Source organism: Mixophyes fleayi, chromosome 1 (assembly GCF_038048845.1).
Source record: "Mixophyes fleayi isolate aMixFle1 chromosome 1, aMixFle1.hap1, whole genome shotgun sequence".
Taxonomy (NCBI): Eukaryota; Metazoa; Chordata; class Amphibia; order Anura; family Limnodynastidae; genus Mixophyes; species Mixophyes fleayi.
Genome location: NC_134402.1, coordinates 246,178,107 through 246,193,263, shown reverse-complemented (window position 1 = coordinate 246,193,263; position 15,157 = coordinate 246,178,107). Strand labels below are relative to the sequence as shown.

The 15,157-nt window shown below is 39.5% G+C and overlaps 1 protein-coding gene across 3 annotated transcripts in view; it reads left to right on the top strand.

Moving 5' to 3' along the window:
- Nucleotides 1–15,157, top strand: part of RFX3 (regulatory factor X3) — a 219,317-nt gene that overhangs the window by 165,392 nt on the left and 38,768 nt on the right. For all 3 annotated transcript variants that reach the window (XM_075209024.1, XM_075209034.1, XM_075209016.1), the window contains 2 exons: nucleotides 4,671–4,852; nucleotides 8,542–8,661. In XM_075209024.1, the coding sequence (XP_075065125.1) occupies nucleotides 4,671–4,852; nucleotides 8,542–8,661 (302 nt within the window). The remainder of the gene's footprint in view (nucleotides 1–4,670; nucleotides 4,853–8,541; nucleotides 8,662–15,157) is intronic.

Here is a 15,157-nt window from a genome sequence, read left to right as displayed (position 1 = left end):
GTGGACATTTTCAGCCGGGTAGGATATCCCAGGGAAGTGGTTACTGACCAGGGGACCCAATTCCAAGGGGACCTAGTCCAGACCCTATGGGAAAAGTGGGGCATTAAGCCCCTGCAAACCACTCCATACCATCCCCAGACCAATGGGTTATGTGAGCGTTTCAATGGAACACTGAAACACCTCCTGAAGGCATATGTACAGCCTGAAGGGAGAGACTGGGACAGGGCCCTGCAACAGCTCCTGTTTGCATACAGAGAAGTGCCCCAGGAGTCCACCGGATACTCTCCTTTTGAACTTTTGTATGGCCGGAGGGTACGAGGCCCCCTAGACCTGGTTAGAGAGAGCTGGGAAGGAACGTTCCAGGCTAATGAGCAGCCTATCCTTAAATATGTAGAGAAGATGAGGGAGAGGATGAAGAGGGTAGCGCAGCTGGCGCAAGGCCATTTAAAAGGAGCCCAGGCAAGACAGAAAGAGTGGTACGATACCCACGCTCAGGAAAGGAAGCTGAACGCAGGACAGAAGGTGATGGTGCTAGTCCTAATGAGACGGAATAAACTTCAAGCCACCTGGGATGGCCCATACAAAGTGGTGAGGCAGGTAGGGCCGGTCAACTATGTAGTAGCGCTGGATGATGAGGAAACCTGGCTGAAAACCTTCCACATCAATCGACTAAAAGGTTATGTGGAACGGCAGATGGCAGCAATGGTGGTGTGTTGTCCCCCCATGGGTCCCACAGAGGTAGACCCCCTACTGGAGATGATAGGGGAGGTGAGAGAGGAAAAGGGGGTGGAGACAGTGACAGTGGGGATGCAGCTAGGAGAGGGACAGAGGCAGGAAATGAGGGAGGTGCTGGAGAAGGAGCAGGCCCAATTTACCTGTAAGCCCGGGCGTACCCACCTAGCCACCCACCATGTAGACACAAGGGAGGAGAAGCCCATAAGGCAGGTAGCATACCGCATGACCCCCGCAATACTGGCCCAAGTACGGAAGGAGATAGAGGAAATGCTGGCCTTAGGAGTAATTAAGAAGTCAAATAGTCCATGGGCTGCAGGGGTGGTATTGGTCCCGAAGAAGGATGGGACCACCCGCTTCTGCGTGGACTACCGTAAACTAAATGAGGTCACCACCACTGATGCTTATCCCATGGCCCGAATAGATGAGCTACTACACAGGCTAGGGGCAGCCAAGTTTGTGTCCACTTTGGATCTGAGTAAGGGCTATTGGCAAATTCCCCTCACCCCCAAAGCTCAGGAGCGGTCAGCCTTTATAACCCCACTGGAATTGTTTGAATGTACGACAATGCCCTTTGGGATGAAAAATGCTCCAGCCACATTCCAACGGATGATTGATGACCTGTTGGGGGGGTGTCAGGAATTTGCCCAGGCTTACTTAGATGACATTGCCATCTTCAGCCAGACGTGGGAGGATCACTTAGTGCAAGTGTCAGAGGTCCTGAGGAGAATCAGGCAGGCAGGGTTGACCATTAGCCCAGACAAATGCTTCATGGGCATGGCAGAAGTACAATACTTGGGGCACCGTGTTGGTGGGGGAATCATACGACCTGAACCGGCAAAAGTAGAAGCCATTGTTCAGTGGCCCCGACCCACCAACCAAAAGCAGGTACGAGCGTTCCTCGGGATCGCAGGGTACTACAGAAAATTCGTGCCTCAGTATAGCACTGTTGCCAGGCCCCTGACTGACTTGACAAAGAAAAAATACTCCAGACATATAGAATGGACCCCAGAGTGCGAGGGAGCCTTTGACGCTCTGAAGGCAGCATTGACCCAGTCCCCAGTGTTAGCAGCCCCAGACTTCAAGAAATGATTTCTGGTACAGACGGATGCTTCAGGGTGTGGACTGGGTGCTGTGCTCAGCCAAGTGGGGGAGGATGGGCATGAGCACCCAGTGGTTTATTTATCCCGAAAGCTGGTGGATAGAGAGGTAGCCTATGCCACAATTGAAAAAGAATGCCTGGCCATAGTGTGGGCCCTAAAGAAATTACAACCCTACATTTATGGGCAAGAGTTCACAGTAATTACAGACCACAACCCCCTTTACTGGTTACAAAGATCTTCTGGGGAAAATGGGAGGTTATTACGGTGGAGTTTAGCATTACAAGGTTATAACTTTACTATCTCGCACAAAAAGGGGAAAGACCACTCAAATGCGGACGGACTCTCCAGAAGAGAGGAGGAGAACCCTTCATTAAGGAACCCACCGTGCCAAGGAGAACATCTGGAGCCCGACCACCAGACTCCAACTGTCCCCTTGATTTAATAAGGGGGAGGTATGTGACAGACCCTGGGCCCTATATTGAGAATATCCTGCCAACCCGGTCTGTCCTCAGTGGGCCAACTGAACAACCATGGCCCACTCTGTTATTAAATGCCGCCCGGTGGCCAGATCTGTTATTGCTGTGGTGTCCAGAGAGGGAGGGGAGAGGCAGCTCACAGGAAGTGTAAATCAGCTGTGGACCCTGTGACATCAAAAAGTAGTGGAACGGGTTAAAAAGAGGAGGGTCAGGACCTTATCTAAAATCAGGAGGGGGTCTCTCCCTGTTTGCTAACTATTGTTCTAGCAAGTCTGCAACACAGTCCGAATGGCACCATCACCGCAGGGGGGGAGACCACTGATGTCATGCACTATTTCCACCCCTGTTACCAGCCAAACTCTCCACACCACCAATCACAAGAGGACAATGAGTGGGGGGTTGTGGAATGGACAAAAGGGAGCTGTCTGGGGGAGGGGGGGAGTTGTTGGAGAATCTTGAGACAGTGAGGACTTGGACTGTTGGAGAGTAACCGTATTCTCGCAGGGCCTTAAAGGAATGATTAAGGCAGGAGCTTCTTGACAGAGATTGGACAGTGTACCTCTAGGACTGATTCTGTTACCACTCCAGACACTCGCAGATTCTGGGGAATTGGTGAGCCTACATCGGTAGGGAGACTATACCCAGGGTCCCACCAATCTGGTGGAGAGTTGGCCGAGCGGCTGGGATCAGCAAGATACACAGACCCACCTTAAGGATCAGAAACCGTGGCCCACTTGGATTGTCAGCTGTGGATTTTATTACCAGGAGTTTGGGCCTGCTAGGACTCTGTGCTTGGAGGTAACCTGCTGGGGACTTTGTTGGGAAGTTTTTACTTGCACTGGTGATTTTCTGACACTTGATATATTTGGTGGGGGAACAAGTTTCTCCTTGGGAAGCACTGTTGTATTTTACTAAGTGTGTACACTTTGTTTAATAAAAGGGATTATTATTTCTTTCCTGTCTCCTTACCTGTGTGACCTGTGAACCTAGAGGACAGGGTATCTAGTGAGCTTTGGTTCTAACCCCGGTGTCCTCACAACATTAAATTAATATTTTCTCGCTCATTTACGTTTTAAAAGGGGTGTTCACACTTATGGACCACCCTGTTTATTTAAAAGGTTGGAGTCGAACTGTGATTTTTCGACCAACATTAAAGTACTCGCATTCGGTCTACTACATTTTTATGACCAAGAATCTCCACTGTGATTTCTAGTTAATCCTAGTGGGTACACATTGCAATATGTTACACGTAAAGACCATTTAGTCATCTACCTATTGCCTTGCTTCCGTCCAGTGGCTTCAGGTTCTCGTAGACACAACAGTAAGTGATTTCATGAGATATATTAAGTTCCCTTGGGACTTGTGGACAAATTTTGGGTTGGCCTGCTTATGTACACAATCATAGTAATGCATTTAAGACAAAATACAGGACACACATACTACATTTTATTTGCTTTTGCATGTTTTTTTACATTTTTATTTCAATATAAACATTTTTTATTTAGTTCAGATTTACTTGGCTATTTGTCTTAGCTGTTTCTGTAAATACAAAGAAAACTAGAACCCATGCTAAAATGCCATGAATACAACAATTGCAAATACAACACGTTCCTTAGTGAATATAATTATAAAATGAATGCCCACTAGGGGAAAGTGGAGATTGGTAGCACTTCCTGATAACTGGAGCAAAGAGATTAAACTGCAGATTTCCAGCTGTTTTTAAAAGGAGGAAATTGCACTTTATAGTATCATTTTAATTCAAAGTTGGACTTCTGTAATGGCAATAAAAGATCAAAGACTTTTTTAGTCGTTTTATTGCTCATTTTGGTCCTTTTATTAATTAAAACGTTTAAGTAGCCACTTTATACATTATTTAGAATGTGTGCTTTTCGCATTTATGGTTTGCATTGTTTCCACATTTTGAAGCCAACTAAAAAAGTTTTTGTGATGTGCTTTGTGGCATAGTACAAATCAAAAAAGTATGAGGAGATAGGCAACACTAACAATTTCACAGAGCTGTAGACATGAATATCGAAAAATATTGTGTTGCCATCATTGAAAAGTGCAGATATTTTCTAGGACAATGTTTTGGGCATAGTGCTCATTCTTTGGACTGTGTAATAGAAGTATGCTTGTATTTTTCTGTAATGTAATTATTTGTAATAAACATTGTGTTGTTAAATTGATAAGGAAATGCGCCCATCATCATTATATACAAATCATTTTTAGAACACGACCGGTTAGCTAGCGCAGTCACATTTGTATATATAGTATCTATAATTTTCTGTAATGTATGCTTGTATATTTATAATATAAAGTAAGTTTTAATAGTGAGTTTACTTTTTTGTTGTTGTTTTAGCTCCAGTGGCTGCTGGATAACTATGAGACTGCTGAAGGAGTGAGCCTTCCCAGAAGTACTCTTTACAATCATTACCTTAGACATTGTCAGGAGCACAAACTCGATCCAGTCAATGCTGCATCCTTTGGAAAACTTATTCGCTCCATATTCATGGGACTCCGAACAAGAAGGCTGGGGACTAGGTTAGTATGTGAACAGGCTTTTACTATAAGAAACATAGTGGATTGTTGTCAACGTAAAGATCACTGTTAAGTCTTTTAGTTTCTTTCTCAAAACAGATAAATGCAGACTACAAGGGCAGTGGCTCTTACCATTTCCAAATTATATCTGTAAATACAATTTCTTTAGTTTGATTAGTTTCATTAATGTGTTCTACAAGTATTTATGAATATTTATAGTGTATGATGGAGAACCTATGTAAAATATTGGCAGCACAAAATAAATATGTAAAGAACAGATGTCACGGACCCACAGTTTGGTCTAATTCTGTTTACCTTTCCATAAATGTACTTACTTTACAATCAACATATATACTGCTGCAAGTTAACCCGTGCATGATACTCATGCATTCTAGTCAAATCAAGCTACTTAAGGTCTTAAAAAGGTTCTATTCATGCATTTGGGCCTAGCCCAGGCCTCAGGGGAAGAGCGTTACTTCCCAACGCAAGCGCCCTTTTTAATGTGTGTTCATGAGGTAAAATTACCTCACGAAAATGAGTTTGACCCCTCAACTCGTAAATTTAGCCTTTACTACCCCTCCCACAGGGGGAAGGGGGGATGATGGAAGTTAACTGACTTCACTATTCTATTTTTTTTGTCAAATAATGTCAGTATACCAAATTTCAGGTCAATTGGATGAGTCCTTTCTGAGAAAATAGTTTTTTTCACACACACTAACACACGCCGCTAGGCTTTTACTTTTATATATTAGATAATGCTAAGAATTTAGAAGGTCAGTGTATAACTCCGCCCAGCAGGTGGCGCTGCAGCTTGTTTTTTTTTTTTCACACACAGACTAACACATCCCGATAGGCTTTTATATTATAGATGTTGTTAGTACTTGGTCCCTTCTAGGATGCCATGGGCTGGCCTAGGAAAATCCCTGGTAAGATCTATTAAGTAAGAAAATGGCACCAGTGAATAAGTTTGAACACAACCTTTTTTCTCTTACCTTGTGGCCACATGGCATACCATAGCTAATGCTTGAAAACCACTACTCTGAACGTTTGGAAGTTGGCAGCCCAAATAAATTGGATAAAATGGTAAAGTAATAGTTGACAGCAGTTTTAAGTCCTTTTCATGCCAAATTCTTGCACATCTGGGCACAAGGGATCTGTCATCAATACCTACAATAACTTAATGAGTCTATTCTTTCTATTTAATTAAAAAAAATCAAATGCTACTCTTGGTGGTGACCAATTCTGCGTCCCTTCCCTTAACCATGCCCGATATGTTCCTGTATTCCCTCTCTCCACTCACTATATAAAATTGTCTTCTTCCTTCCTTTAGTTTCTTGCTTTAATTTATATCTCAGAAGACTGTCTAGGGCTGCCTACTACTCTATATGCAGATTTTATTGTCTGTACTGAAATGGGGAATCTCCAGATCCTGTTGTTACTGCTATTTTGGTTTTGTATTCGTTCATTTGAAAAAATCAATACAAAAAAGGAATTAAAGACTAGAATTATTTTTACTAAAGTGAACCCTAACACCATCCTCTATAACACTAGCCTTAACAGATACATTATCTTTTCAAATCTTAATTAAAAGATATCCGTTTATAGCTACAATATATATCCCCCTAAATTGGTATGAAATACATTCCAATTGCTGTGGGTTTACTTTAATGTCTAGAAATAATATATAAGAACTAATGATAATATATAAGAACTAATGTAAAGAGTATTTTTGGTAACAGTGCAACAACCTGGAAAATAGACAAAAATTAAACCATTCAGTATGACGCTCCACTTTCTGTGTAGCCGAATACATAAAAAGGTACAACTATACTTCTAAAACATATAGTACATAGAAATCAATATGTACATCAGGCACTCATATATAGACACAGAGGGGCATATTCAATTACGATTTGCGGCCGCACGAGTCCCGGTACTGCAACAACGTGGATTTCGGGTGCGCACAGAAATCCGCGATATTGCGCTACCATAATGACGCTTTATATGCGCAGCCGCGCGGAATCGCGGCCACGAATCGGAATTGAATATGCCCCAGAGAGATGATACTTAACTTATTGTAAGATGTGTGCCTGAAGGAAAGATTCGTCAGTTCTAATGAAAAGTTCACACAGCATCATCTAGAAAACAGACTCACAACACAAATGCCAATACTTAAGGGGGATTTCAATTGGTCGCACTATTACCGATATTATGGTAATAGTGCGCGTAATTACCGTTAATACAGTAATTTCAACGCCGGCTTTTTGCTGGCAGCTCACTCAGCTGCCAGCAAAAAGCAGGGTTAAAATTACTGTATTAACGGTAGTACATTTATCGCGGCGCTATTCTAGAGGGAATTTAATTTCCCCCATAGTGTAGTAATTAGTGCAATTGCAAAGTATAATAATATGTTTCTATATGATTCTGGTCCAGTTCAATGTTAGGAATCTAAGGTTACAACTTCACCTGTGAAAATCCACACTGCAACCCACCAGGGTATATGCTTACTAGATTTCAACTTGTTCCAAGCTTTTCACAAATTCCATTTCAATGGTTGTATTCTCGGACAGCGGCAACCTCTCCAGAACGCCAGGACCTGAAAATAGTAATGGACAGATTCTAGTGCATTACCTCTTTAATAAAATTCAGTAAAACAATACAAGTGTAGTAAAATATATAGATGGACTAGTACTAAACTTATCTATACAAAAGGCATGTAGAGATGTGTAGACAGGTCCCGTGGTAACATGGATCACCCGTCTCCTACTTCCAGATGTCAAGATAAGGAGCCAGCGGGTTTTGACTTCCAAGTTAAGTTTTTATCAAGGCCCATAAAGACTTGAACTTGGAAGTCGAAACGCGTTTGCTTCTTATTTGCCAAATTCTGTAAATCACATATTTTATATGAATCAATTTCTGTTGACCTCCTCATTCTGTCAGTTTTGCAGAAACAGTCATCAAATATATTTATTGCAGTTGGTAAAATGGAACACAGTGTACTTGTTTTGGAATACAACTATCATAATCAAATTAGGAAGGTCAATACATTTGAGAGATGAAAGTTCAGGCATCGTAGTGCATAGTTTAAAGTATTAATTACATTATTGATTTTATTAATTGTCATTTGTATAATTTTTGCACATCCATAAACCAAAAGGATTTTATTATAAACCATTTGAAATGCTTTTAACATACAAACTTACTATATATAAAGAGTAGATTACTAGTTTAATAAGAAGTTTAAATATGAATCCAAAACGCCTACAACTGCCTTATATAACATCCAATCAATCCTGCCACGTTTCATTTTAAATAAGATATACTACCCTTTCTGTTATGAAATAAATACAATCCCTGGGTCGGGCAATTATAATTAACTTGCTTATTTGTTAAGCTTTCATGCTGACAGTCAGTACTTATTAGTAGATTATAAGAATTGTTCCTAATCATGCTCTGTATAATTAGAATTATGCAGAATACATTATCGTGCAGTTTAAGTCACGGTTTAAGATTCTTTACATATCCCTACTAATAAAGACCATTTTCGAAGTATGGAAAAAGCACAGAATTCAGAAATATGCATATTCAAATGTGCAAATCACTAAAAATCACATGTACAATAATATGCATTTATAATTATTATCTTGGTGTAAAGATTGTACTTATTCCTTCTCTTTTATTTTTTTTCAAAGGGGTAACTCCAAATACCATTATTATGGGATTCGTGTCAAGCCAGATTCCCCTCTTAATCGGTTACAAGAGGACATGCAATATATGGCTATGAGACAGCAACCCATGCAGCAGAAACAGAGGTACGTGGTAGCAATGCTGTATCTACCATATACGCCAGGGGAGCAGCAGTAATTGGCTTTATATGTAGTTTTTGTACTTTTGTCTGTGTATTCATTTTTGGCTGGTTGGTGTGTGCCATCCACCCCTGTATGCATTAAAATCCATAGAGGAGAAGGGGTTGGGCCATAATATATGAAGTATATATACTCTCAGTAATTTACTGAGCACTCTTTCAACAAAAATATTTATATTATTTCAAATATATTTTATTTTTTATCCATACCATTATAACAAGAATATGCAAAGCTGTTAATGTAACGGTATAGTATTTGCTATGAGAATCAAACATAATTGAAAATGTTTGAGCCCATAATGATCCCAAATCTGGTGATCCATAGAGTACTAAAAAGAAGGGGTCCAAATAGCGGCCAGATTACACCCTGTTCACAGGTAACCATGACCATGTAAAAGGTGTGGTTATGCAAAAAGAAAATAGAAGATAAGTTTCTGAAATATCATAAAGAGATTCATTACATACTTTGCACCAGAGGTATCTTGCCAATTGTAAGGTTAACTATTTTTGACACCTATAGCTAAAGGGAAAATAAATCCACTACAGCGCTAGGCAGCCCTCTGGGGGCGTGCCCCAGTTGCTCTGTGTCCGCACCCACTGTTGTGTCATGGAGGAGGTGCTTTCTGAACTAAACAAGCAGATAGTGACAGCTAGACAGATTTGCTTTTCAGAAATGCACAGTGTGGATTGGTTCATTCATATAGCGGGGCAGGCCTAGCGATGTTACAGCAATACAGTCTTATCATATCCAATGAGGACACTGTCTGAAACAAGTGAGAGTAGTTGCAGCTTTCTGTAATGTTATGGGTAAGTAATGCTTTACTTTTTGATAGAGCTGCAGTGAAATAATCAAGATAATACTGACTAATGTATTTTACCCTCATGGTTGAACATTTAAATTTTGGGGTTTTAGAATAACCTAGGTTTTGCCTGTGGTCAGTAAATAGCAAAATTCTAGTACTCCACTCAGCATTACCCCACTGTCTATTCAAATCCTAGTCTCTTTTGTCACCTCCAATGTCTCTGTTCCAGAAACGGCTCTCTGAGTGAAAGCTAATACTGCAAGGTACTCTTTAAAGTAGTGGGACAAAAAAGTGTAGTTAAATCTGCGTTACAAGCGTCTGCATGTCCAGGCATCCAAGGCCCACTGAGACCTCTATTGCAGCAGAAAAAATACTGCTAAAAAATACACACATTGTGGTAAAAATAGTTTATTTAAAAAATGTCTCCCACACACGCTCTTTCAGCTATAACTAAATCTAGAGGGGTCCTCTTCTTTCTTCTGACTTTTTGCTCGATGCTGAGGTGCAACACTGCTAACCAGCTGGACGGGCTGTCAGCTTCTAATCAACACACAGCAGCTTCGCTCTGATTAGTCAGAGCACAGGAAAGCTGTTCTGTATTGGTTGGAAGTACACACAGTACTTAAATTGATAGAAAAATATCAATAAACTCCATTGATATATACATTTGTATCAATAGATTTAATTCATGGTATACCCTGTATGGGGTGTAACTACTTTTATAACCCAGTGCTAATTGCTGCTTTTTGGTCTGTAAGAGCACTACTGCTGGTAGCACTTTTTTGGGGGTGGGGAATGCTGTTTTTTATCTATTTATTTTTAAATCATTTAACATTAAATTGCTAGTCAGCATTCTCATCACTTTAATGATGATGATTGGTGTCTTCCTACTGCATGATAGGCTTAAAGTGTATAATGCACTTTAAATGTATCTTCATGCAGCACACGTATTTTGCATAGGATGCTGAGGTGCATATAGCATAAGATACATGCATCTCAGCATACAGATGTAATTGTGTCTTTTTATTATAGGACAAATGTTACGTTACGTTTCAGACATAAAATGCGTCCAACTCTATATGAGGCCCGGTGTGTGGAAGTGAGAACACAGACACCAAGACTGGTGTACTAGAATTTCACTATGTACTTCCCAAGGCAGTACATTCTTTATTTTTACCATTAGGTTAAGAAAACCTTTCAGATTGAAAATACAGAATGGCACTTAATAGACTTGTATTTTAAAGGCTCGGAATTTATTTTGTGCTGCCACTGCTCTTACTGGAAGTTCTTAATTAGAGTTTGCTGACTGTTCAGACGCCTTTCCATGTCAGAGCAGTGGGTGGACATTCAGGCACATGTGGGCTGAGTTCTCTATAATTTCAGTGTAGGAGATTCACTGTGCAGCCCCAGGGTATGTTGTAAAGTCGATAGGAATCATAAGAAAAAGCTGTGCTACGGTTAGTTTTGTTAAATCATCTGATAGACTATATGTTTATAATATTCTGATGAGTGTGAGCTATACTTAATTGCAGCTGTGTCATTCTTTCCTCTGCTGCTTTAAAAAATAAGCTGCAAAACATAATTTTTGTACTTAATCTAACTATTTTTTGATGCTCCATATATTCAAGGCAACACTCAATCTTGATCTATGGAATGGGTTCCAGTGTATACACATAACTCTGTTTTTTAATGCATCACTATAATGTCTTTTTAGAAATAAGAAATTACATTTATCAATGATATCACCGCAGTAAAGTATAGGGGTTCTAATTCAGTGCTGCAGGGCCCACATCTGGTGTGGCTTGCCATTCCTTTCAAAGCGCCATGTGTATATGTGTTGTTTTTTTTTAACCTTGGCCATTACATGGAGGTTCATGCAGAGTTTTTTTGTGTGGCCCAGAAATGTCTACTTATGCTCTTGTGTTGAATGCCACCACAATATACTGATACAGAGAAAAGTCCTACTAATTGCTAAATTTAAAAGCCCAAAAATGATAAACTAGGTGAAATGTCAAGCTGTTGGATTTTTGTTTGATATTTTTCTTTTTCTTTATCTAAATCAATAAACGGCTGTGGCAAGTAACTAACTTTTAAGACAATACAACTTCATTCATCCAATGTGCATTGATTCTAAGAAAATATAGTGCATCCATCACTTGTGTATTTCCCAAAATGTAATATTGCAAATCATTTTACTGCCACTAGGTGGCATCTTGACAGTATTGTGCTATGCATGCTATATGAATAAATGTGCTTTGTGAATAAAATTGAATCCATTTGCTATTTTTATATGTTGGCTTAAATTAGTGAATCGGCAGAATCATTGTCCTGCGCAGAGGTAACTGTCAGTAAATTGCCTAAAAATACATGCAGTTCAATAATAGAGAAGAACTGCAATTGATAAAATAGCAGCATTCCCCTCCCTAAATCCTCAACCACCCTAGCACTAACCAGCCTGGGATGGTTTTCTAATATAATAGAGAGACCACAAGTTTGCTGCTATAGTGAAAACAGACAGAAGTACCTAAAATCTATAAGACACACATTATTTTAAAAAAAAAAATTGAAATAAAGAAATTAATTGCCAAACCCTTGTTCACCACAAATCTAAAGGTAAATCTCCCTTCTTGAGCTGTTGTAATCCAAATAAAATGAACACACACACACACACACACACACACACACACACACACATCCACACATCAAGAATGTTTGTTTGTTTTTTTTTAATAAAGTGGTAAGCAGGAATCTTGTGGACTTCAAAGTATATTTTAAAGTTGTGTTAGTTTTTTTTACTTGTTTTGCTATAATGGGCAGAGGTCTTACAATGTGCTGTGCATTACACTGAGTCCACTGGGATCTGATTCAACCGCAAACCATACGGTTAGCCATGGTATTGTAAAAATATATAAATTGTTTGGTGTTTAACGTAAACATTACAAGCTGTGAAATTGTACTGCATGGGCTACGGGATTTTACCAGAATTGGTAATTGTAAAAAGATAATTTGATGCCTGCTACATCTGTATATTCTTTTTAAGTTCTTAAGTTAATAAGGTTATAAGCAGCTGTGAATTTATAATAATTTCAATACTCATATTTTCATTCATGTGCGAAAAGTGATTTTTGTGTGAAATTTACCTGTGGTAAATATATATTTTTTCCTTTTGGTTTCACATTCTTGAATTAAAATTCTTGACCAGTGAGGAGCAGTGAGAGTGCTGACACCGATTTGGGGAAAGTGAGGGAGAGAAAGAGTACTGTTGTGAACACTTACCTGCATTAAAGCTTAAGCTTAAGCATTTGTGATGATGCATTTAATGAAATAACATTTTGATATGTAGGGAGCTTTACATTTTTACATGAACTACATGCTTTACAGCATAGTTGCCTATTCCTCAATTAGAGGGAGACCACTCAGACCCGGAAGAGAAGGCGTTTCTCCCTGAAAGGGTGCTTAACTGCCTTCATAGTGAGCTGCGACATGTTGTGATGTCACAATTTGCTGAATCAAGCCACTCCCACCTCAGTGAACACTTAGTGCAGAGCAATTAGTGTCTTCATACACATTGCGCCTCTCACTTAATTTCATTTGTTTATGACCTGCTTGTTTACTCAGTGACTGCACCATTGGTCTGAATGCTGGTATTTAAGCATACTTGCCGACTTTAAAAAGACAGCGTCCAAAAGCTGCCTGGGGAAGGTGGACATTCTGGGAGAGTTGGCATGTATGTTTAAGAGTCCAACATCCTGAGCTGTTATGACTTAAGTGCCTAAACATTTGTGCTGTGGGAATTCAAGATTTCAATATTATAAATAATAAAGTGAGACAGACGTCAGAAAGCGACATGTCAGTCACTTCTCATAGTCTAGTGAAAAAGTGCCTGAAATTACTAGCTTAGATTTTAAATAGCCACTGTAATAAAATATTTTTCTTAGAGATACTCAGGCTCGGTTCCCCGAGAACCGAACACACCCGAACTTAGCAGATCTTAGGCTCGACTCGGTACTTTCGTGCGCCCTCAGAATTGAAAACAAGGCAAAGCGTCATTGTTATGTCATTGGATCTAGCAAGTTTTGGATTCTATAAGTACCACCCTCCACGGCGATCCAGCGCCATTTCAAAGAGGGACACAGAAGGGGTAGCACAGTTGGCAGTCTCTAGTGCAGTTGGGCAGCGTCATAGGTAGAAAAGAAAGAGGAGGGGTAGCAGTGTTCTTCATAGTCTCCAGTAACATTCAGGAGAACTCTAAATTACTTGAAATGAGTGTTATTAAGGTTAATAAAAATGTAGGGGGGAAAAAAACTAAATTATGTGATTTTAGCAAAAATAAATAAATAAATAGGGATTTTAGAAAAAAAATAGGGATCCAAGACCAAAACACGAAGTTAATCCAGATCCAAAACCAAAACACGGGGGTCAGTGAACATCTCTAATTTTTATTAGATTTATATGGATTTTAATGCCACTTTGTTAAGTAAGCATGGGATTATGTTAGATTAGGGTGTGACATACAACAAATAATGAAAATTTGAAATGAAATTAAAGGCATAAGACTGTTTTAATATTTAGTAATAGTAATCAACTAAGCCCATTTTAAGGTCAGAAAAACATTTATATTAAAATAGCATTTAATTCAAAAGTACCACTTCAAGCTGCAAATAAACACAATAGCTTGAAAAATCACATCTTTTTCTTTCATTTGACAAGAAACAGCATCCTCTTGAATTGCAATCTTCCAGCCATATAAAGGAACCAATTTAAAACGTGCCTCTAAAACATTAATAAAAGTTATACAATAATAAAAACAAATACATGTGTAAGCCATCCACAACTTTCAAGGTGCCTTCAGATGGTCCTAACTCTAACCAATAAAAATACCAACAATGTGGCACACACATCAATTTATATATTCTACATTAAAAGTGAACCTTACCAAGGGCTACCGCTGTCCTCCTGACAGGTAATACATACATGAGGCAGTTGCAGACCTTCCATAGGTGCCTTCTCAGACATTGCTACAATAAAAGAAAATTGCAATTTATTCAATCAATAGGTGAGAGGTACACTTTAAAAAGTGGTGTTACTGATATAGCTGTGTCCTTTTACTGAACAACAGTTGAACCAGCTATTACATCTCTCAGCTGACCACACTTCTTTGCCGCTTATTGTAAAAGTAGTCTACCTATAAAATATTGACAGCCCTGCAATTAACTATAAAGAGAAACAATTAGCAGTGAGTTTAACCCCTGCAGAGTCCAGTGGTGTGCAGGTTGCTATGGAAACCCAGAGAAGCTGAGCCTCTTTCCAAACAGCGATGCTGTCCAGCTGCTATAGCTGTGCAGTAATTGTAAAGGAAGAATTAAAGTTTTAATAATAAAATGTTATTGTCCATCATTAAGACACAAGAGAAGTGGTGGGAAAAATCTTTGACCTCTTCCCACCATCCTCTGATTGTAGCTCTCAACCAATCAGAGCTCAGAGGTACATACAAGACTCTTTACAGTCTGCACCATCCTGTAGCACAACATATTTTTCCTGTGACACATGGGTTAACCATTGTATCGTAGCTGAGGAAGAGGGTACAGTGCATTAAATATCAAATAACACATCAGGAAAGACATATGAAGCATGCTCTTT